Source organism: Rhea americana, unplaced genomic scaffold (assembly GCF_003343005.1).
Source record: "Rhea americana isolate MKP2758 unplaced genomic scaffold, rheAme1 scaffold_74, whole genome shotgun sequence".
Classification (NCBI taxonomy): Eukaryota; Metazoa; Chordata; class Aves; order Rheiformes; family Rheidae; genus Rhea; species Rhea americana.
In genome coordinates, this window is record NW_028186912.1 from 896635 (window position 1) to 920671 (window position 24037).

The 24037-nt window shown below is 36.3% G+C and overlaps 2 protein-coding genes across 2 annotated transcripts in view; one reads left to right on the forward strand and one right to left on the reverse strand.

Annotated features, from left to right (window-relative positions):
• WDR41 (WD repeat domain 41) overlaps nt 1–19902 on the forward strand; it is a 25000-nt gene extending 5098 nt beyond the window's left edge. The window contains exons 3-13 of the mRNA XM_085322091.1: nt 2834–2882; nt 4635–4766; nt 5118–5180; nt 5715–5826; nt 7207–7269; nt 8607–8708; nt 10010–10194; nt 12862–12983; nt 13921–14009; nt 15869–16002; nt 16507–19902. Coding sequence (XP_085178217.1) covers nt 2834–2882; nt 4635–4766; nt 5118–5180; nt 5715–5826; nt 7207–7269; nt 8607–8708; nt 10010–10194; nt 12862–12983; nt 13921–14009; nt 15869–16002; nt 16507–16659 — 1204 coding nt within the window. The 3' untranslated portion in view covers nt 16660–19902. The remainder of the gene's footprint in view (nt 1–2833; nt 2883–4634; nt 4767–5117; nt 5181–5714; nt 5827–7206; nt 7270–8606; nt 8709–10009; nt 10195–12861; nt 12984–13920; nt 14010–15868; nt 16003–16506) is intronic.
• A 1031-nt stretch (nt 19903–20933) lies between these two features.
• PDE8B (phosphodiesterase 8B) overlaps nt 20934–24037 on the reverse strand; it is a 44067-nt gene continuing 40963 nt past the window's right edge. Inside the window, 2 exon segments of the mRNA XM_085322048.1 lie at nt 20934–21826; nt 22364–22520. Of these exon segments, the coding sequence (XP_085178174.1) occupies nt 21711–21826; nt 22364–22520 (273 nt within the window). The 3' untranslated portion in view covers nt 20934–21710.

Genomic DNA, 24037 nt, shown 5'->3' on the forward strand with positions numbered 1-24037 from the left:
TATCTCCTTCACCAAGTGTATTGATAAGGCCGATGGTCTCATGCAATTTGGAATACCACAGATTCTTATTTCCAAGTCATCTTGTAAATATATATATAATTTCCATAGAAGRCTTCATGTAGATTTTTTAGCCTGTTAGTTTTCATTCTTAGTGTCACAAGTATATTTCAGAAAAGTTGTGTGCATTTCCATAAAATTTATTTTTTGTATTAATAAAATACAAATTAATAAATATCCACCAGAAGATGTGTATAAAAATAGAATATCCTCCCACCTGTTTTTTTAGTTCTTTCCTTTTCAGACAAGTTATTAAAATAATCTTTCCTCAAAATAAGTTTTTTTTTNNCTAAACATATACACTGAATAATTCTAATTGGTCTTTCTGGAAATACTAGGGTGGAAATACGAGGGTATTTTTAGACTAGAGGCACTTCCTGATCCAAAAAAATCTTTTACTGTTCTGAACTTCAATGTAGAGGAGCAGGTATATTATTAAAGCTAAACCAATATTACTCAGTGTAAAACTAAAGCCTGGGTGACCAGTTTGAAAATAGATTATAAAATAACTTATGAATAAGGAGTAAGTTATATAGCTGGTTAATATTCTGAAAGTTAGAGGAGTTTAATGCAGCGCTTCACTGGATGGTAATTCCAAGGTTTTATCTATCAATAATATAGTAGTTTCTGCATTGTTAAACAGCTGATAATATTTTTCACTTGATTCYTTTCAATAAAATTAGTGTTGTTACTCGGCTTCTGAAATATTTTTATTCAGTTTTTGCAGCTATTCCATTGTGTGCTTTCTGTCAACTATTGTAAGCCAAGTTTCACGCTTCAGGTCTTTAGATAATATCATCTTATTGAGAATTTTGCAGAAGGATTTTCTTGTTTTCTCAGTGGCACAGCTAAAACCAGTGAGTGGAAAATTTTCTCAGATTGGTTTTTGAAGATACTAAATAAATCCTGTATAAATGTAACAGAAAGCTACTTTTTTCTTCTTTTCTGTTGTATTTTTTGAACATGAAGTGAGGGTCATATTGATTGGAAGATCACCAAAGAAGGCTAAGCCTCAGCAAGAGTCTTCCAAAAAATGAACTGAGATAAAATTGCATGTAATACTCCAGCATTTGACACATTAAATTAAACAGAGTTCATAACACATTTTAAGAATAGCTTTCTTTGTTGYTCATTTGACCATTCCTTGCTCCTTGAGGAAGCAGACAAGGTTGTAGAGGATGGTGATCATGACTGGAAAAGAATCAGGTGACCCATAAAACTCCTCCTTGGTRAGCAGAATACATCTGTAAGATGACTGATTCTACTCTATACATTTATTTTTAAACAGAAATTCTGCTTAGAAGAGTAAAAGTAAAAACACAAAACAGCACTATATACAACTTTTATGTTGATAAACTACTATTTTTTTTCAAGATGAAGAAATACCATTAGTATTCTTTTAAGAATTTTGTTCAAGTGGCACATAGTTCCAATATAAATCAAAAAATGAATTGGAGTTGAAAGGGATTTTGCTCAAATTTGAAAGTTTTACTGTTTTAAAGTCTTGCCATCATGAGAAAACAAGATAAAATACAACTGAAAGGGAACTAAAGATAAACTAATTTTATCAGAGATGTGTATAGAAAATTGATTTTTTTTGCCCTAATCCTTTTCAAAGAAGAGACTTGATAAATGAATGTAAATTAATGAAAAGAAGAAAGTACACTTGGCACATTTTTTATTCTACTAGAGAAAAAAGCAAATGTATTTCAGAAAAAGAAAAATTACAGCTTTATGTCAGAAAACTTACTCTGTTAGCAAGTTTCCTAAGCATCATGACTGCTAAATAAGAGTCTAAAAGAAAGATCGTTTATACAGTCAGTGAAAATATTTAAAACTAATAACAGGAAAAAAATCAAAGCAATATAACTTCTCCTATTTCATTATTTCTTTGAAAACAAGGCAAATCCTAGTTAGATCCTTTAATATTARCTATATCTAAGCCTTGACTAACACCCAAAACAAAAGAAAAAATTAGAAGGTAAGTATGTTTCTAAATAACAACTGAAATCAAATTTCTGTGGAAGGTCTTGCTTCTGTTCTAGGCKCTCTTAACTCATGATAACATCTTTACTAGAAAAGCTTGCGTCCATTGCAACTTCATTGTAGCTGTACTGGTGATAAGGTGCAAACGTAAGCAGACTATTACGGATATTCTGTCTAGCCTAGGTAAAAGGTTGAATTTAAGCCAGACTTTGTTAAGATTAGATTAGCAATCTAATAACAGACTAAAATGAATCAATTTTTTCCTAGTATGGTATGCCTGTTAGCTGAATTTTTAGCAGAGGTCATATTCTGCGTATTAAATGCACTCCCTTTGGGAGTTCTTTTAAACCGCTGTTTAAAATATCATAATAAACATTGGGTTTCTCTACTCTTGGGCTGAACTCAGATGAGAGGTTACCAGCGTATTACATGTCTTGCAGTTAGTTGGCTCTGACTAATAGAATTTAGTTTTAGAATTTKGCTTCCTTCAGTGTATAAGATCTCATTAAATTTTTGATCAACRAGAGAATTGGTTCTGTAACAAGGGCTTATATTATGATAGCGGGTATTGGAATTCTTATGCCATGTTCTTTTTTAAGTATATTTTGACTAATACTTTCTATTTAAATGTACTGATTTCAGTTTATAAACTGTATTTGGAATTTTCGGATATATTTCTTTTAATTAAAGTCAGAATTTGATATATCTTGCAAGTATTTATCTTGCATAACTATCTACTTCTATTCCATTACATTATGTTATGTTAAAGATTTCACTTTTTTTTAATCAGGTTTGCTTCTGCAGGAGATGATGGAATTGTATTTCTGTGGAATGCTCAGGTTCGTTTGCTTTTTGGATAGGTTGTGTGCTCTAACACAGGGATAGGGTAGGAGCTGGGGAGAGGAGTTGGAAATTTCTCCTAGCTAAAAGGCAGAATAAATAAGAATTGCTGCATGGATTCATATCAACTGTTGTTTGCATAATGTAAAACTGGATTGTGTCAGTCCAATTTTAGCTTAAAAAAGACCTTCGCAGGTAAAAGTTGTGTTGTGAACCCAAGAGAATGATAAGTTTTTAAAGTTGGAATGTTTTGGGAGGACAAAGCGACTTTACAGAGAGAAGTGCGTGTGAACTTGTGACTTTAATTATTCTGTTAAAATATGTTTGCTATTAATGCTAAGATGCTTGTAGCTAGTTGCTATTCTCTGCTAGCTACTTTGATTTTAACCGTATTTTAATAACTGTATTTGGAGTGACTATTTACAGTGTAATTGGTTAGTCTCAGTGGAGAGCTAACACAAAACTGTACTGGAAAGACATCAAAGTCRGTGGAAGTTAAACACTTTGTGCAGTGCACATTTAATGTGGAGAAAGAAGGCCTTGCTTGCTTGCTATGATTAAAAAAAATCCTATTTCAACTTTTGAAAACCTTTTAAGATGTTAGATTTGTCATGGAGATAGTGCTCTGTAAGAGCAGTATCCTTCATTCTGCTCCCCTGCTTTGTGACTCCATACCYTTGAGAAAATTATAGAGGAGAGAAGAGTGTTAGACCTGAATTCGAGAGGCCTAATATGCAAGGTAGATGTTAAAAAGAAAGTCTAAAAGGGAGATACAGTGTGCTGTCTAAACTGGAAATACAAAACATTCTAGTTGAGGAAGAAAGAAATCTCAGACCGTAAACTGTTACGGAGATAGTCTACAAAATTTATGACGTTTGTGATGGTGTACTTTTAAAATATGGAAGAGGAACTTAAAAGTTTTCTTCCTTCTCRTTAGTTCTTTAGTGTGTTGAAGGTCTTTTTTAACCTTGTTATTTGAAAAAGAAATTTGTTTTTGAATGTTCAAACACAAGTATGTGAGTTTATATACTTGGTGTCTGAGCAGTTCATGAATGTAAAACTGATTTAGATGTCCAGTTTAAGAATAAAATTCCATTTCCTACTTCTGCAGGATTCTTAGTACATTTTTGCTAAAGCAAAATTTCCTCTATTTTTAATTTAAAAACATAACCTAGGAGTGTAAAGAAGCATAGAGTTACAACTACTTAGTATTTTAATTGCATGATTAAAAGAAGATTATCAGATTTTGCCTAAACAAACAGAGCAGAAGTAGTCGAAATTATCTAAATCACTGGTTTAAATTATAGATAGTATTCATAGTAAATAAAGCTGTCAGGAAGTTGGCAGTACGATGTTTGCAATAGATAGCTCAAGTTTTTCAAACCACTAAAATAAAAACAGATTTATTCAAGAGGGAGTTTGTCAGCAATTCACAATTGCCATGATACCAGTTGAATAGGCTTAATGGCCAATACTTCCACTGGAATGAGTTTAATATATAAATTACATTCTTCAGTTCTTCCAGAGATTCTGTTTTTTACACCTAGAGTGGTATACCTGATGTATTTTTAATTACAGGGTAAAATCTTGTGAAGCGTTAAAGGTCTAGTAAGAAGTAAATCTGTAAGTGACTTTAGAAAGTGARATTTTAGACTCTTAGAAATTTTTCTTTTTGAAAGTACTTTGATACCTATGATACAGTAGGTATTTTCCAAATTTTACCCTTCATTTTTCATGTGTTTATTTTTCAGACTGGAGAGAAACTTTTTGAACTACATGGACATACACACAAAATTACAGCTATCACACCATTTTCTTCGACAGATGCTTCTGGAGAAAACAATCAATTGATATTAACAGCATCAGCTGATAGAACAGTTATTGTATCCTTAGATCTGGAGAGGGTTCAGCTATGGTAGAGTTTTTGTTGTTTTTTGTTTTTAGAGGTTGCAAGCTGTTTAAATTTATTGGATAATAACATCCAATAGGTATAGTTGGATTACACTAGCATTTTTTTAACCATTACTCACAAGTAGATCCAATCTCTGCTGCGAAAATAAACCCATAACAAACCATTCTGAGTATGTCATTTTGGCCAAATATTTAAAAGAGAATCAGGATTTAGAAGACCGAGTCTCTCTGTACTTATTTCTATATCTGTCATTCAGTTACAAATGTAGCAATTATATTTATGATATAAAATCCTTCTTGGTTTCCTTAGTGAATGAAGTCAGGTTTGGGACTGCAGTAGCGGCAAACAGATTCAAAAAGTGTCATGTTTCCATTCGACTGTGAAGGTAAGCAGAAAAGCCCTAGGTATGTCTTTTGCTGTGTACATAATCTGTTGTGTGTTACATGGCTCATGTGCCGTGGGGAGGAGTGTTAAAACGAATKGCAGTGTTTGATTTAGTCAAGAACGTGTGACACTTAAATAGAAGAGTGGCTAAGAAGAGACACAATTCTTAACATCTCTTTTTGTGGAACTCTGAATACATCAATTTATTTTTGAAAAGGCTGTAGAACAAAGGTGGTTTTATGGCTTTCTTTTGTTTCTGGATTGGAGAAGACAGTCTACAGTCAAACTAGTTCTTGTGTACTAATAGTATAAAGAATTCACTGGAAAACTGAGTTTTTCATTGTTGGTTGAAAAATAGTACTACATAACATAGTATGTAACATTTCTTTTTTCTGTGTTTCTCAGGACAGTGACACTTTAATACTGTATTTCATAGTAGTTAAAGCCTTAGCTGGCTAAAACTGATGATCATTTTACTGAAAGATTCCCTGTAGAACTTTTGAAGGGAACATATATCTAGTTTTTTTTTCTGCAGTGTTTGACAGTTCTTCAAAGACTGGATGTATGGTTGTCTGGAGGGAGTGATCTATGTGTTTGGAACCGAAAATTAGATCTCTTGTGTAAGACCAGTCATCTTACTGATGCAGGTAAAAATGTAAATGACTCATTATAGCTGTTAAAGTGCAAGTAAAATGAATCTGTATAATGATGCAAAACCAACTTGGCAAATTCTCTTTAATTCTAATAACAACATTATATATTAAAGCCACAGTCTGTCTATTTTTTAAAATGTCAAACTTAATCATTTCAAATTTAAGACTACTTTTAATCTCTTGTGCTGTGTTAATTTTAGAATATGTCATACCTCTGTAACTGTACATTAACTTGGACTTGCAGGGCTYGCCTTCAGTTAGTGATTTATACATGTTCATCGTAATGGGGACCAGATCCTTAGGCTGGCTTTTTCTCTGAGGGAGCGTGGGGGTTTTGTTTTGTTTTTTTTTTCCTTCAGTAGGGATTAGTAGTGGTAAAAATAAGTACATGTTATATACAAAATGAGGTTATGATAGAAATATAGTAAATGTAATCAGATGTCAATGTCAATCATACTTTTCTAGTAATAAGCTTATGTATTATCCAGCCATGCAGATAAAGTTTTTGCATATTATTGTCATGGTTAACAAAGACAGCTAGGAAGCTGTGAATCAAATTGAAAGCTGGAAACAATGTTTTTCCATGTTTTTGTCATAGAACAGAGAAGTGGCAGGCAAAACCTCTGCATCTTGCAGGATACTGATAGTTACTTTGGTTTGATAGGGAGTATCATACCAAATACGAGTTACAAGTGGTGTTGTAGTATTTAGCATAAGGTGCTATTGAAACTTTTGTACAAGGAGTTGACAGAATTTATAGCATGGGCCCTTTCTTACCTGCTAATACCTTGCTTCCTTTGTGGGGAAAATGGCAGATTGCTTATTGATTGGGGATTTTTCCCAGAAAAGTGTTGCAGCACAAGTTGGGGGAAGTCTAGGCATGGTGAAGGCAGGATAACAGTAAGGCTGAATATTTAAAAGTTGAATCAAACTCTGTAGGGCCAGCAGAACCAGAATAGGCACAAGATTAGTCTCATGCATACTGTGGTAGTATCAGTATCTAATAAGTTTGGTACTGCATTTGTTTAGAGCCTTGATGGTTACTACAGTAGTCTTAATATTTTCCACCATTAGAACACAAACATCTTAACCCTATTTAAAATAAAAAGATTATTGATTCCCAACTTCTCCTCCTACCTGAAGTTTGTTCAAATTCCGCTGGATCCTTCCTGATTACCTCTGTCTGAGGTGATCTGTTCTTTTCTGATGCTTTACTTTCACTCCATGTACTATATTTCTGTTCTGCAATTACCTTATTTGTGGAAGGGGAGTATGAATAACTTTATATATATTAAAAAAGGAATTGCTAGTTCACTGTGATTTCATTTGGTCAATGAATATCTTTTTCTCCCTTATTTACTATATTTTTCAAAGGTATCAGTGCATTGGTTGAATTRCCTAAAAATTGTGTTGCGACAGCTGTTGGCAAAGAGCTAAGTGAGTATGTTGCGTTTCTGTTAAACCTTCATGTTTTTTAATCGACTGCTTATCAGAGATCTGTGTGTAGTCTATGCTGTTAGAATAGTATAGGCAAAGTAGATGATATTAGGGTGTGATCAGCAACCTCCTTCCGTTCTCCCTCACTTGACAGACTAACAGATCATGCTTATTTCCTTCAGGAGCCTCCTTGACATCTGCAGATAAAATTCTTTTATATACTTTGTTACTGCTGTTATGCCACCTATCCAGTTCTGATTGTGGGGACCTGCATTTCTCCTCCTGGAGAATGTCCAGAACTCGTTATCTGAGCTGTCAGATTACTTCCCCAGTTTKACTCTGCTCTTAGTAGACTTCCCTAGAGCATCCTTACCCCARGATCGTGAGTGCAAGAAACTGCTAATGAAATAATACCAAGAATATAATGAGACAATGTGATGGTTTCAGATGCTCACTTGGAGAGAGACTTTTCTAGGTATGCAAACGGAATCTTTTGCTAGTTGTCAGTGTGGAGGGTCTTTGAGAGTATTTTATGAAAGCATTCAAAGATTAGAATATGGAAAACATTCTGGGAGCTAAAGTGTACACCGAGTCAACAAAACAACAGATTTTGCTCAATATGTTTAAATATTTAGCAATCTAGTTCTGATCAAAGAATCATGACCAAATAAAAATAGACTTATGTTTGGACTTTGGTATTTAATATAAACTTTCATCTGAACTTTCCATGGTTCTTTTATAGTCTTCTTGAGATTGYATAAAAGAAACTCTAAGACTGGTTGAAATAAAGCCTTAATTCCTGGAAAATTTGATAGAGTTATTAGAGAATATTGCATCCTTTTGAATATTAYAATTCAGTCAGATGAAGTACTTAAAAAATGCTCTTCTCTTTTAGATTATTTATTGATAAAAAAATCTAATCATTTTACTTCTGTTTTCTACAGCTTGTGATGTTGATTGAGTCTCTGAATTCCAAAATTACTAGGCTGAAATGTTTTATCCTATAGTTGTCGTAATGAGAGATGTTAATAATAGCACCATAAGTGATTCCAGTTTTACAGTAGTTAAAAATTAATATAGGATTTTTATTTTTAAAGTATCTGAGTTTTTACTTGAGACTGTAAAACAACTTTTTCAAGAAGTTTTTTTAAAAACTTATTTGTATGTTATGAGGAAACCAGTTAAAGAGACTGTCATAAGCTGCCTTGTACGTCTTGCACTCTTATTTATAATATGCTTTAGTTTGTGACTATCTAAAAATATTTTAATTAAACATAACTGCATTTTACTCTGAATGATGAAGCTTATTTAGACAGTTTTTCTGTCTATCTCTGAAGTCATTTTTAGGTTGATTGAGAGACCTGAAGGTTGGAATGTCCTTGAAGTAAAACGCCTTGTTGACCATGAGGATAACATCTTGTCGTTGGTCAGTGTCAATGGTAAGGTGGTGACTTAATAGTGGTGTTGCTGGTTGTCAGTGGAATATTTCAGCTATGGTGTTTTTGTTCTGACTAGACTCATAACTGGAATGAAACTTCCTAACTGGCAGATGAACCTGCCTGTATAGCTGCAAAGACTGTAAAATGTAAACATGTAATGGCTTTACCTATGTATTAGTGGTGAAATGAAACTAGGCAGACTATGATTTAGAACTGGCTCAAAAGAGGTGATGTCAGTGTCAGGAATAGAATTTCAGCATGTCTTTGTTGGGAAAGTTTAAATTTTTGCTGCTGTTGTTGTTCCTTCTGATATCTAAAGTTTAATATGTGCAGCCATGTTCCTTTGCAATTGTAGTCCAAGCTAATTGAAAACTCTGGGTGTGAGTGAGGATGTGGCATATACATCCACTATTTAGAGGCTTTGGAAGCTGATGTTATCTGAAACTGCTCCTTRGGGCAGTACTGAACTGTTACTTGAAATTCTCTCTTTTAACATCTCCTGTGCCTGTCCTACTACAGATACCCCTTCTMCTTTGGGGTCTTTTCTGTCTTTCTCTGGAGCTCCCTCTGAGCCCAGGACAGGTTATTCCCTGTGGGATGGAGAGCGTATGTGTGTCCTTGGCTTTTTTATGTCAGCCAGATTGACAAAGGGACTGTGGTACAGTGAGCACAGTTAGAAAGAAGGAGGCTTGTATTCTATAATAGTAGTTTCTGGAGTTTTCAGTGTTTCCATTACTTTCTTCTTGTTTCCATTGCAAAAGGGAAACAGTGTTGGGCTTAAAAAGGCAGTGTGCTGTCTGCTGTATTGCTGGAGCAGTTCCTTTCTGTGTGTGATTAACAAATTCATGGGAAGCTACTTCAGTCCTGCTATTAATTCACCTCTTTAGCTTCTGATCTATATTTCTGATCATGGCAAAGATACACTTTGTTGCACACAAGAGCTGCTGACCTTCCTACTGGTCCAAGGAATTGAATGATTTTGCATGTAGGCTATAAATGAACTTCACAATACTTGTACATAATTCTGCTGGTATTCCTTGCCTTTGCCATGCTGTGCGTTGTGTCAGGTGAGTATTCTGCTTGCAGAGGATAACTGATTTCCTTTTGGTGCTTTAGGATGTGCCAGGTAATCAAATAAGCATTAACTGAAGGGGAGAGAATTTTGTCCAGTCAGCTACATACTATACATTCTGAATAGCTTCACTCTAAAATGGACTCACTCACTATAATTTTCTAGGGTTGTAACCTTATGTGAAATGGATTCTTTATATCACATGATTTTTATATGTTTTTTTTCCTAGATTTGACTTTTGTGACAGGTTCTCATGTGGGTGAATTAATAGTTTGGGATGCACTTAACTGGACAAAGCAAGCATCCGAGTGCAACTTCTGGGACTCTTCTCTCCGCACAGATGCACAGCCAGAAATAAAGTTATCCCAAAGTCCAAATGAAACTTCAGTTCAACACTTAACATCTGATGAGGAGGTAAAAAGCTTTAAACAGATTAYTCTGAGCAAGCCAGCCTGACCTTACCATAGAAGGCTGAGTGTTTTCATTCTGTATTTTCAGTGTAGTTGTTGCAGTAAGTAATGTGAGAGGATTATTTAAAACATGCATATTTTAATACAATCAGCAACTTTCATTTGAAATTTTGGTCATTGAGCCAAATCGAGGTTGTTATATGTTAATGGCTGAGAACTAAGATAATGAACTATCACAGCAGCATTTGTTTTTGACTGACAGAAGAAGATATATCAGTTGTTTACAGAACTACTGGAAAAATATTAACAAGAGGTGTGTTTTTTTGATGGCATATATCTTTCTTAATTCATGGTTCTGGAACTGCGGTTTCCAAAATATGCCCCTCTTGGACAGTTACAGCTGAGGGTACTATAAAATGAATTAAACAATAGGCATATTTACAGTCTGTGCGCAGTAGTAAATAAATACTGCTGCCTCTGTTCAGACAGACTTGAGCAGTATACTTAATTGTAAAGAGCACAAAGATGGGTCCAAAATGCAGAGTCTACTGTAATCGTGTCTTGGAGGTAATCCAGGAGTGCGTGGTCACAATATTTAGGCAGAACCCAGTTATTGTTCTGGAAACATTAGGAAACCTTCAGTTATTTACTTYTGTGAAATGTTATCAACTGTTAGTGGTGAAAGAGAATATGTTTTGCTGTTGGATATAATGAGATTCAGTACTGGAGACTGTAGGTGCATTGTGGGGGAATGATTAAGAGATTCCTGGAAATGCATTCAATGATGTGAGCTATAACACAGTAAAAGTTGCAGAAGAGCTTGAATGTACGCTGAGGGCTGAACGATCACTCAATGCAGTTGTCTTTTTATGAAAACATCAGCCCTAAAACATTGGAGAGAGAGAAGTGTTGGGAGGGGCAGGGGGAAAGAGGCGTAGTTGTCTTTAAAGATAGTATGTTCTCTAGTTCTGTCCTAGGTGCTTAATTTTGGAAAGAGCAATATTGTTCTTGTTCAGAAGAATTTCCACGATTTGCCTTCAAAACATACTGAGCCCCTGCTTGAAATCTCTAAGATGAGATTTAAGGGTGAAAAAAAAATTGCTTATGGAGAAAAAACTATTTGGGAAGTTCAGAAGTGGTTAAAACATTGAATGTGGGATCTGAGGCTGCTTCTTGACTCTTTTCCCTTTATGGTGGCTACCTGATTGAGTTGCTGCAGAGCTTTTCTGGCCATGAATTTCTGAGTATATTTTTATTTATTTCCAACTATTGAGTAGTAGARAGAAAAGGTGGTTCTAGTGTGCTGTCTTGAAATAGAAGGCACTTTTAGGGGAGATCTGTCTGTATTGTGAAATTCTCCTTTAAACATGGGGAAGAAATGGATTCCTGTGATGAATTACTTTGTTACCAGCTATCTAAAAGCAGTAACAGTTCTTCTCACACACACACGCGCGCACACACACACACACACACACACACACACACACACACACACGGCGTGGTTCTCTGTTAAGAACTCTGGCAGGCTTGGTAGTTGGAGAAGATGAACTCATCTATTTTGACTCTGAGCTTGTAGGCAAAACATCATTCAGAAACAACTGGGCTGGTGAAAAGCCTCTGAATACTAAGAAAGAGTACTAAGGAGTGCATTGATGCCCTGTTAGGTGTATACATGCTTTTAGCTTGCCTGTTAAGATCTGTGTCCAATTCATGCTTCAGCACCTGTTATTTTCTGGGGGGTGATCTAAACAGGGCTTTGCTAGGTTGTGTAAATGAAAGTGTAATCTCTGAAGAGCATGTTTTGCAGAGCAGTTGTGCTATATAAAACTTAGGAGCCTGTCTCAAGGTGGAAGGCTGGTAGAGAGAAAAGGCTGATGAAAGGTGATGTCGAAGGCCATTGAACTGGCCATCACACAAAAATTGGGAAATAATAAAAACAAACTTGATGTTTTTTCCTTTGAGGGAGTGCTATTTGAAATCTGAGCTTAATTCCAGTGTTATGAAGGCTCCCACCACAGATGTGCATAAGAAATGAAAACTTGGACAAAGAGAGTTGAACCACGGTCTGTCAAAACACTGAACATTAAAAATTTTAGTCAGAGACAGGTTTAGCAAGGTCTTGTTTTACAGAATGTTGACAAGTGTGTAGTGTCAAGTGCTTATGAGCCATTAGTATCGGGGCTGAACAGATGGAAGCAGGCCATTCAGGGAAGAGATCCAGCTTGTAATCGCTGACATTAAGTATGTCCAAAAACCCCAAAATGGACTGAATGGGAATGTTTTGCACTCCTGTGTTTAGTACCAAATATTTACCATGTATACTCATTGTACACCCAGAGTATTGATTCAGTGAGAGAATATAAATACTTGCTTGCAGAAACTTATTTTTTGGTATCATAGTTTATTCTTAGACTTAGATACAGGAAAAAATATAAAGATGCTACAGCTGCTTAGAGTGTAGCAGAGTACCTGTTGTTTTCTAAACATCTATGCTTTTTCTGTAACTTTCTGTTTTCGTATGTGTAGGGTAAAGCAGTAGCCTGTGGACAAAAAAAAAAAAAGCCAGATAACAATGGCTAGATGATGTCATAGCATCACTGGAAATCCATTACTGGCAGGGTGATGTTTCAGTGTCTGTTTCTGTAAGTTTTCCATTGATTTTTCTTTCCAGTGTGTATTTGCTGCTGTTGGGAAAGGCATATACGTATATAATCTTCAAATGAAGCGTATGATTGCCTGTCAGAAAACTGCTCATGACTCCTCTGTACTGCACATTGCAAAACTTCCAAACAGGTACAAGTTATGGTACACTTTTTTTTAATGCAGTAAAGAAATGCAGGACTTGGAAGTGTGGGTAGAGACAGTCTGCAGAGCTGCATCTAATTTCTAGYGTAGGGGGCTCAATCTTTACTTTGATCTACTTTTATTAAATAGAGCTTGTTTGAGCTGATTTTTAAAAATATATTGTTGTAATTCAATGTGAAATAACAATCATCTAGTGTGCCAGATGCACAAGTTCAAAGTAAAATAGCTTTCATATTTTCAAAAATCAGACTTAGTAAAACACTTCTGTCTACACTCTGAAAATGTAGCTTAATGGCATTTTACTTCTATAAAGCAACACAACGCCTATGGCAGATTCATTAAATATTTTCACTAAACATTTCTGAACAGTCAAAATATATTAACAGAATATAGTAACTTCCAGTCTCTTTTTTATTAGTGCCAGATTTCTGACTGGAACTTACTTTTCACAGCCAAGACACACATTTGTATGTATGTATAATTGAATGGTTGTGATGTTAGATCCCTTTATACTTCTGTTATACGAATTCTATCAGAAGATTAAAAACTAGGGCCTTTATCTTACAAATATATGCTGTTCTAAGCTGTTAAATATAACACGTTAACRTAAGTTAGCTTGCTAGAGTCAGTTTGTGTGTCTGTGTGTGCAGAGTCTAGACTTGTTTTACAGAGCAATATGCTTTTAAAATGGGATTGAAAACGTTTATTTCCCCCCACACACTTATTTTCCAAGTCCATTATCGTTTATCCTGCTACAAATATAGTTTGCTGTATATGGAAAATCTGGGCATCCTGCTACATTTTAAGAGTTGTAATAAACTTGTATAGAACCTGAGGAAGTTGCTGTGCCTTCTATAGAAACTTCACTAGGTGACTTGCACAGATGAGTATCTGAGTTAGTGCTGCTTATTAACTGTCTTGACAGGCAGCTGATATCCTGTTCAGAAGACGGCAGYGTTCGCATTTGGGAGCTCCGAGAAAAGCAGCAGCTACCAGCTGAGCCGGTTGCAACAGGTTTGCCCATAGTTGTGGGGGAAAGAGCATGTTTGAAAAATAGGGAACTCAATATTCAGTGGTAGAAAGACTTGCAGGCTTTTTCAGAAGAGCTAAAGTCTTGTGTGGGACCAACTGATGCAGGCATGGGTAGGAAATTAAACAGGATGTTGGGCCTGCGAGCTCTCCAGGTCTGATCTGGGAAGCTAGAAGAGCTGACTGAAGCAGTTGTGTGCCGTAAAGCTCATCTAGACTTTCCAGTTTTATCAGCTAGTTTAACAAAAATGATTACCTCTCCCTACAGACCTTGATCTACTTGTATCCTTGTACTGATAGTGCTAGTGTAGCCAGGATGCTCTAGCATGCAAGAGTAAGTGACTGTAGGAGCTTTTGAAGAAAACTAAAGACAAGTTTGCAAATGAGCAGTTAGCAAAGAAAAACGTATTTTCCACATATCCTCCCTGAATTTGGAATAACSTTGGGACTCCCTTTGAGGGTCTGCACAGCCTTACTTGCATACTACCTCTGGGTGTCGCAGTCCTCACTACTAGTTGCTTGTGATTTAGGAAGCACTTTTGCATGCAGACATTGCCTGCGCAGTGCTTGCTAGCCTTTGACTAGGCCAGCAGCTGCTCTGGGCACTGAGAGTAGTGGTCTTGGACAGATGCTCTGGACAGCGTAATCGGAGCCACCTGTACTGTGTGACTGGAAACAGTCACAAGCTGTTATTCTCTCTCTTCTAGGTTTTTTATTAGAGATGTGTATAATTTTCTGGATCCATGTAGTTGTCTGGCTGCTCACCATCTGATAGTAATTTTTGCAAGGATCTTGTCTAATGTTAGCATTTTTGCAAATCTTTTTTTACTGTCTGAGTTTTAGAAGCACTTTTTTGGGATGTTCTATCCCCAGTATTGCCAATCACAGCTGACTTATACAGCTCAGCTTCTTACTGTGACGTGGTATTTGGTTTCACATTGGATGTCTGGAGCTTTTATAAATGGAGAGATTTGAAAGAAACCATATACAGTACTGAGATGGGTGAACTGCTGTTGATTCACTGTTTTTTTTTTTTTTTTTTAAGGAACCCGCTAAGTAGTTTTTCACCTCTTGTATCTCCCTTGCACCAGGGCCACGCTCCAGCACACCTCCTGTTTTGTGCGCTCGGGGGTGGAGGTAAAGCCAGGAAAAAGGTCTGAGTTGCAGAGTGCGCTGCACGCAGCTTTCCTAGTTGTGTCAGTATCATTACACAGTTCTTGTGGAGGAGGCTTGGGCACGTACATGTATCTTCCTGCAGCCTCAGTGGAACATGCAGAAGGCTGTCTTTACACTCTGGTTTGGGTGACTGTTTTAAATCTGAAGAAGGAGGTCAGTGGGCAGTATCAAAACAGGGATTCAGCATCAGAAACTTGCTTGTTGCCCATAAGACAGCATTCTAATGTGTTAGTGCAGGACACACAGGGGAGAGATTGGTGCCTTATTTTCCTCCTTGTCTTTGTACAAGTGACAGTCGGTTTAGGAGGCCAGAGCAAAGGTGAACGTCACTGTCCTGTAGCTGCTCTTGCTGTTCAGTTAATTAATTTAGGCAGTTCCTGGATTTCTTGCTAAATGCATGTCTTTTGTCATCCAGGTGAGTAATTCAACATGTTTGCCCTATCGTGTTTAGTGAGGACAAGGAACAAAGTAGCTAAATTTCCCTTACACCTTGAGCTGAATAATCCAGATGTAGAAATGCTGCATAGTAAAATCTTCTGTCATTTTGTCATACAGCCTGTCCTGCTTTTTGAGTTAAATGACTCTCATAGTTCTCTTTCTAGCTAGAGGAAAGAAATAGTATTTGTAATTATTGCCAAAATAAGAGGAAGGATCTACTCTTTTTCCAGGGTTTTTCAACATGTGGGGATTTGGAAGGGCAAACAAGCAGGCAAACCAAGCTGCTAAGAAGACCCAGGAGAACACAACCACGTATTTCTTGGAATTGGTTGGTGATTTGATTGGTCATTCATCAGCTGTGCAGGTAGGTCAGCTTTAGAAAGAGCAAGAAAAAGTGGGTATCACTTACTTATTAATGTAATTTTGGAAATGTTTCTTCTTAAACAGCTATAACTTACGACTTTGGCTCTGGGGGTTAGGAATGTGTCTGTCACACTGCAGAGTTGTGTCGGAAGCCTGAGCTCCGGGCCATTCTAAATTCACAAGAAACTTAATGACCAACAATATCAAATTGCTTGTTAGTCTTTTCCACATTGGACTAAATGTATCCTGGGTATAGTCACTTAAAGTCCTCGTTAAAGAACTCCAACAATCACTGATGCCTAAGGATTGTGTGTGTACACAAGAATGCTGTAGAAAATCTGGTTGGATATTGGATTTTTTTGCAGACTGCAAACAGAATGTGTTGCAGTTCTGCATACCTGATGTTCAGCTTCAAACAGAACCGTTTCAGACATTTGTTTCATTTCATGCATTTGTTTAGTCCAGCTGTATCCTGCACTTTAAGCAAGCTGTGTGTTTTTTGCAGATGTTCCTGTACTTTGGTGAACTAGGACTGGCTACATGCTCCGCTGACCATCTTATTATTTTGTGGAAGGATGGTGAACGGCAATCTAGACTCCGCAGTGTAACATTATTTCAGAAACTGGCACAAAATGGTGGTTCACAACTCAAATTCTAAGTTATTTGAATACAGGGTTATTTTTGGTATTTGGGTACTTGAACATTTGAATACAGGGTATTTGAATACATAAACTGGATCTGCATTAAATGTGAGTGTAAAGAAAAGTCTGAACTACTAAGAAGTGAATATCRTTAAGGGTTACACTTAACTGTCATATGTTAAATTGGTATTTTTGTTAGTTGCTGCTATTCTTCTCAAAGGAGAATTTTGCAGGTTAAAACTTGGCTTTTTCTGTCAGCAGAAGTGATGTTCTCTTAAACCAATGAATATAGTGATGATGAATTCAATAGTTTCTAATATTATTTCTAATGATCAAAAACTTTATGGATGGATATGGAAAATCAGAGTTGTTAACTGCCTTAGATGGATGGTAACGAAGAAGTTTGGGGGCATTCCACACTTTTATGTGCAGAAGGGAGGCATGGAAGCAATCTGAGGCTTCCYGTTTTATGTATTTTATTTCCTAAAGCTAAATTTCAGTCACTGATGGCTCAGACTTAAATGTCTCCAAAAAAGACTGTTCTCAAGTRGTTTTAATGTTTGCATTTGAAGTTGTTATCCTGTACCAAAGGTAAGAGGAAGAAAGCAAYGTGGGCAATATCAGTTTGTCAGGTTTTGATATTTTTGGTAAAATGTAGTAGTATAAAGATACTGCTAGTTTGCAGCAGGTGCAGTTTTACTGTGGATTAGTCTGCAAGTAGAGTTTATATAGCACCATTACTATATGTCATGAAGTGTGATTGGTTTAGCTTGGTCTTTCTATAGTGCGTTCATCTAATTAACTTGTCTGTAATTTTTTTTTTTAAAGAAAAAACAGAAAGCACTGGCCCAACCATGAAATTTAAGGATGTAAAATAATTCTATAGGCAACGGGGGTTAGTGTGTTCACTTACAGCCAAAACAGGTCTGCCAGCCAAATACTAAATTCTCAGCTGAAGCATGAATGCAGAGAAATCTGCACAAAGTTTGTAAGGACAAATGATATTTTAAAGTAGAAGAGTATAAAGCCTTCAGGTACAYAAAGCTTTTTCTTCAAGTTCTGAGAAGTAATTTCAAAGCTAAATAGGCATAAAAATAAATAACGCCTCCCACCTCCCCCCCAAAAAAGCAGAGTTAAACCTGTAACAGKTGTTCAACTCTTTTCACATAATTATCTGATGGAAAAGGCATCTCGGGGGTGGGGGGGTGACATTAAGACTGATGCAGACACAGGTGGGAGGGAAGGTGAGAAAGTGAGTGGTAAATTACCTTTGGAACAGCGAGGAGCTAGGGAAGGGAGGAATTTAGGAACTTTGGTCATAAATCTATGTAGAATAAGGCTCCTTTGTCCTCAGTTCTACTTGGAGAAGACACAGCACTTACTAAATTCTTGTAGAATAGTTCAGTGCCATCATCTCTTCTGTTTGTTTGAATCAGTGAAAGCCTTTTCCAGTACAGGGGAGTCCAGGGCTGTAATTCTAGACTCACTTAAGCAAGCTGCTGCTGCAGCATTAAGTGCAGTTAAAACAAAGGGTTAAGATGATCCTGACATGGGTAGAAACAAAAGGAGGAAGCTCCAGCTTCCTAGAAGAAAACAAAGAGCCTTTTAGACTTTCTTCCCTAACCGCATCAGTGCTTGGTTCCCCCCCTCCTCACCCAGAATCCAGGCATTGTTTCTTGATTCTACCCTAATCATCCCTAGAAGGCAGAGCAGAGGGATGGTAAAACTTTGGGCTATATCTATGTTTTTTTTCCCCCCCCCTCCCCATTTTTTGTGAACTTGTACAATTAGTCTTAGGTGTTCAGTGTAGCTCCCAAGATGGTATTTCCAAAAAAAATACAAACCAGATGATAGAGATGTAGTTAAATTCCCCTCTCCTTTCTATTCAGGAAGGATAAATCATCAGCTATAAATCTTGAACTGCATGCTCTTTGCTCAAGGTGCTATAGACTGGCAGAGGAAAGAAATTTGAGTTACAGCTGATACTAACATTCCTTGTGAGTRTATTACATTAAACAGGAGGAGGTGCATGCTAATTCCTCCAGCCTGTAGCTAATACATTGTTTCATCTTGCTTTATCATTGCTTTATCAGCAAGCATTGCCTTTTTAGGTACTCTGAAGTACAACCTCGGGGAGACCACTTTCTCTCTGGGTCTTTTTTTCTTGTTTCAAGTGAGAAATAACTATTTAGTTGTATATAAAGTGTGTGTGTGTGTGTGTTGTTACTAAAACTTTACAGAGAACAGTTAATTTTTCTGGAGATGCTATCATCAATTATAACTAAAGAGAAGGAATATAATCTTTTTATTATCATCTGTTCTTTCTATACCATGTAAAACAACTATTTATTTCATTTTTACCTGAGTGCTCTTAARTGAATACCTGGTAAAGAAACAGACCTATTTAACTGAACAGTTCTAKTCACAAAACTCATTGTGCATTTTACAGGGATGTAATTCTGCCTTAAATACTCCTATAGGCTTAAAATATATTTGCATCTATCAAAAGTGCCATTGTTCTTAAATGCACTCAGTTGGTAATAGATCTCCCAAGGGTCTCTTTCTTTAATAYTTGCAATTCAACCATGTTTAAACTGAATAAAGAAGTTTTAAACTTGAACTTTGAGCATAAAAATGAAGATAGTAAGGCCATGTTAGCCAACTCATTTAAAATAAGATTTTTTTTTTTTACTCGCTGTTGAGAAATACAGTGAGCAGAATTAGGGTGACCAGGTTAGACATACGGCTTCCATCTAGTGTCCTTTTAGATTTTATTTTTCAGCTTGTAGTAAGTTTCCATATGTTTACCTCATGAAGGTAAATTTGTACAAATATTGAGGAAGCTGTTTTAATATCTGTGCACTGACAATAGCATGAAAGAACTAGCTGTTAGTCAAGCAGACAGGTTAGAGTACAGGAAACCTGACAAAACTGGGACATTAAAATTAGTCTGTGCTGATTCTTCTGCTCTTAAAGAAGCTCTGATTACATTGCTGCTCACAAATTGCATTTTTGCTCAGTCTTGGCTGGAGGGAGAAATGAGGATCTCGCAGCAAATATAGTGATTCCATATTAAAGCCTTAACAACTCATGAACCAGAACTGAGGCTGAACTTTGTTTCTTGGATTCTTCTACCACTAACCTTTCCCTCTGTGTGTTAGAAATGTGACAAAATAATGAACCAAAGTGTTTTACATGGTTGTGGTCTTACAGTGATGCTATATTTAACAAATTAAATTAAGATGACAAAGCTTTGAAAATTTGTGAGATTCTTTTCTCTAATGCAAGCTGCAGCTAGAGTTCAGTCCTTAGGATATTAAAGATACAACCATTGAGAGCACTACTTCTAAATAACGGAATGATAAAAGCAAACAGTTTATGGTACAAAAACCAGAATTTCAACTTATCTGAATAAAAATCCATTGAAAAATGTTGAAATACATATTAAGAAATAATTAATATAGGTACTTTACTGAAAACACCATTCATCAAATATACACAATGCAGCATTTTAATACACAGCAACCTGCATTAGCTATGACAAAAGTAAGGTTCTATTAAAAGTCTAACAAAAATATAGCTTATATACACTTCTCTGCACATACATTTTATGTTTTGTTTTCAGGAATTTGGTACAAAACATAGAAAAAAGGTTGGCACGTTATGTAAGCTACCTGCAGTAAACAACAATCACTGTCATTTTTCTTCCACAGCCATCTAAGTTCCATTTGTTTTTCTTCACCTCTTTCAATTCTTGACACAGCACAAGGGAGGTAAAGAATGCATCTTAGGACCTTTCTTTTTAATGAGTAATGAACCAGCTCCGTAACTAGCTTTGACACTCTCACCTGCAGCCTAGAGTGCACAGTGTTAAAAATCAGCAGTTTTGCTAGTATTTATTAACTGAAAAATCTGAGAAAAGTCTAAAATTTGAACTCATGTTCATGTTTTGCGTGTGATTAAAATGGGATGTACAAAAATATGCATTTGTGCTTTGGAAGCTTTAGCATAAATTTCATGTCTTAAAAYTAATGAAAAACTATGTTCAATTTCTAACTTATTTACATCTTTTGAAATACTTTTTACATCACAAAACAAAACAGCATTTTATTAGGAGGGAAAATTATAATGCTGTTATATAATTTATAACCTGAAAACTCTTTCTTAAAAAGCTACAGGGTTATACTGTAAGTAGCACAATATATGGCCTTGTCATAAAATTTATTTTGGTTTAATAAAACTGACAATTGTGTGTACAAACACCACTTTATAAAAAAGGATGTTGATCAGTTCATTGCCACAATGGTTTATATGTAAAATTTGACAAAACTTTGCACAGTAACATCTCTTTAAGAAGGCAGAAAAAAATGCAGATGGCACCAATTATATAGAACATGCTTATTTTCCTCCATTATTTAAGCAATTCTAAGTAAATTTGACTGCTAAATACCAAGATGTTATATGGAAAAGAGAGAAGAGGTGGTACTTTGACAGATTAATACTCTGCCTGTGCAATAAAAAACAAGGTGGTTCTAAATAGTGCAGGTTTTTTCCATTGTATCTGATTTCTTGAAGTCTGGTGTGCATGTTCTCTTTAGAACTATGGGCCAAAGAGCTAAAGAAGATACGCAGAGTTGGAACAAATTTTTGTTAGGGAAGCAGGAGGTTTTTAATGCTTATTAGTCAACCTATTCTCATTCTACTGGTGAATAGACTACCCTTCAGCTTGAGAAACAGTCATGTGAAGCATTAGTGAATACAGTTCTATCAGTTACAGGATTTGATTAATGCATATTCAGTAGTAGAAATTAGCTTTAAAAGTACCTTTTCAGCTACCAAATGATAGTTCCAAAGAGTTCCAAAGACTCATCTCTGGATTACATACCCTTTATGAAAACATCTTTGTTGTAGAATTTAGAGCAGCTCAAAAGTGATGGATAAAGTATTTTCTTCTTGCTGCAGTCTTTAGTTCACTTGAAAGGAAAACACCATCCCTCTTGTATCCAAGTTAGTAAGTGATTCACAGTGAAACTGGTAGAGCAAGAGGTCTGTTTTTCTTGTCTTTATGTCAGTTGTTGTTTTCCGATGGAAGCCTGAGACTCTTGCACTTTAACTCATCTAATGTTTTCCAGTGTTTATAGTTATTAGCCAAGTGTTGCATCAAAACAGGCAGATGTGCAAATGCTGAAATGAACAGGAGGAAACTGTTGTACTATATGTATACAGAATGGGCAGAACAACAATACAAGCTTGCTTGTGTCTGAGATTCACATTCTTCTAGTCTCTTCTGCTCTTTTAGTTGTAAACTAATGTTAAAAGGAAAATCTACTCTTTGTTCCTTTTTAAGCAAATCTCTTAAAGTGTGGTGACTATCACATTATTCTAGCACAAAACCACTGTAATCTTATTTTTATGTTATTCAAAGAAATACTTTGTTAAAGGAAAAAAAATAGATAAGAACTTAGTTTTAAGCCACTTCCTCTTCCTTCTTTATATAGGCCATCTGGTATGTACTTAGCTTCTGTGAAGCTTGTACTGTGTACAGTGAAACCCACTTCAACAGAATCATTGCTCAGGTTTTGTGTCGTGTAGCATAYTGAATGCTTATATATACACAATTACTACACTTGAGAAAAATGGACTAATCACCAGCTTGCAATAACTAATTTTAGGCTATAGAAATTTCTGCCTCAGAGCCAGGAAGAAAAAAGAACTACTTACCATCCCATGCATCGAACATATCTGTTATAAAATAATCAATGAAGGAAATCTGAGACTTGGGTATGCTGCAGGTGTTTCTGTCAAATACTGGCATCACAACAGGCAGGCCCTGTCTTTTCTCTTCRTCGGTCTAAGAAAACAAAACTCCTGTTAGCCTCTAGAGTTTTGCTGGCTTTCACATGAGAATAGCAAAAAGCCAAGGGATTAGATGAATTATTAAGACCAGTGCAGTAGGAGATCTGAGACAAAACACAGACCCTCTGAAGTGAACTTCCAGAGTTTCATGTGCCCTATTTCTTATGGAGCAGGGGCTGGAATCATTCTCTTGTCCCTTCACAAGTACTTCATTAGGGTAGTGCCACGATTGCTCTTGGCTCCAGTGAGACAGAACATACCCTAATCTGGTGATTAGGGCACAGTAGCTAAAAATGGACGATGGAGTCTCGGATTCCTTTAGTAGAGGACAGTTTGAACTCCTTCTGCACATGTCTAGTGGTTATTCCAAACCATTTATCTTTTAAGTAAAAGCRATGTTGCTGTCACTACTTTCTCTGCTTGTGTCTTGTACAGAAGTCAGACTATGCCCTTTAACTCTGTTCCCCACAAATGAGGAGGTTGAGTTTTTCTCTTCCTCACGCTCAGTATGGTAGGGGAGCCAGTCAGCCCAACAGGCTTTGTATCTAAGTATCTAAGTACCAAAAAAAAAAAAAAAAAAAAGTTAACAGTTTAGGCACCAGAATAGTCCCAGAAATTGCCAGATGAGGTGAATGAAGAGCAGAATGGTTCTCAGTAGCTCATACGGCTGCTGGCAGACTCCCACCAAAGCTAGCCAAGTTAAAGCTAGCTCATGATACCTTGTCTAAGGTAACCTAAGTGACCTGTGTGCATCTTACCCAGAAGGCGATCAGATACTCAGAGGATTTAATCACTAGGATTAAAATGAAATTCAGACATAGTCTATGCTCTATCTACTACTTTTTCCAGTAACGACTTGCATCTGCAATCTAAATTTGGATGGTAGGCATGCCCCACTTTTCTGCCTCTTCAGTTGTAGATGCTAATTYCCACAGTGGCAAATAAAAACTAAGAATCTACCAGTTATTTATTTATTTAGTAACTGCTATTTAAGATATATTTAATAATACATATTTAACCTTCAGGAAACTAGTGCATTTCTGTTAAAGAAACTGAATATTAAGAAATATTATTCAGTTTTGCTCTTACAGATCCCAGGTGATAAACATTGCCCATATGTCTGCAGTACTGGACTGCCGTATCTTCTGCCTACTGTGACCACAGTTCAGGTACCAGCTGAACTGTGGACTAGAAGAGAAAAGGCCAGCCTGATGATTGAGTTGAGTGCTTCATGAGGCACGGAATCGTTCCTCGCACTCTCTTCAGGGAAGGTATTGGGACTAGAACCTGTAATTGGCTGTAGTCAAATAAATTGATTGATTGATATTAGTCAAATAGTTTTGTTTAGCCAGACAGAGAAAGTTAAAACTGTAAAAACTCCTTTCCACCATTYGTTACTGCAAACTACATGGTAAACAAACTAGCCGACTTTGACTGACTGGGGTAAATTCATCTGCGTGAAAGTGAGGGGCCAGTTCCGAGTGGGGAAGAAAAGCATGTTTGGACTCTCTAACAGGGCCAGGGAGACATCACGTGGAC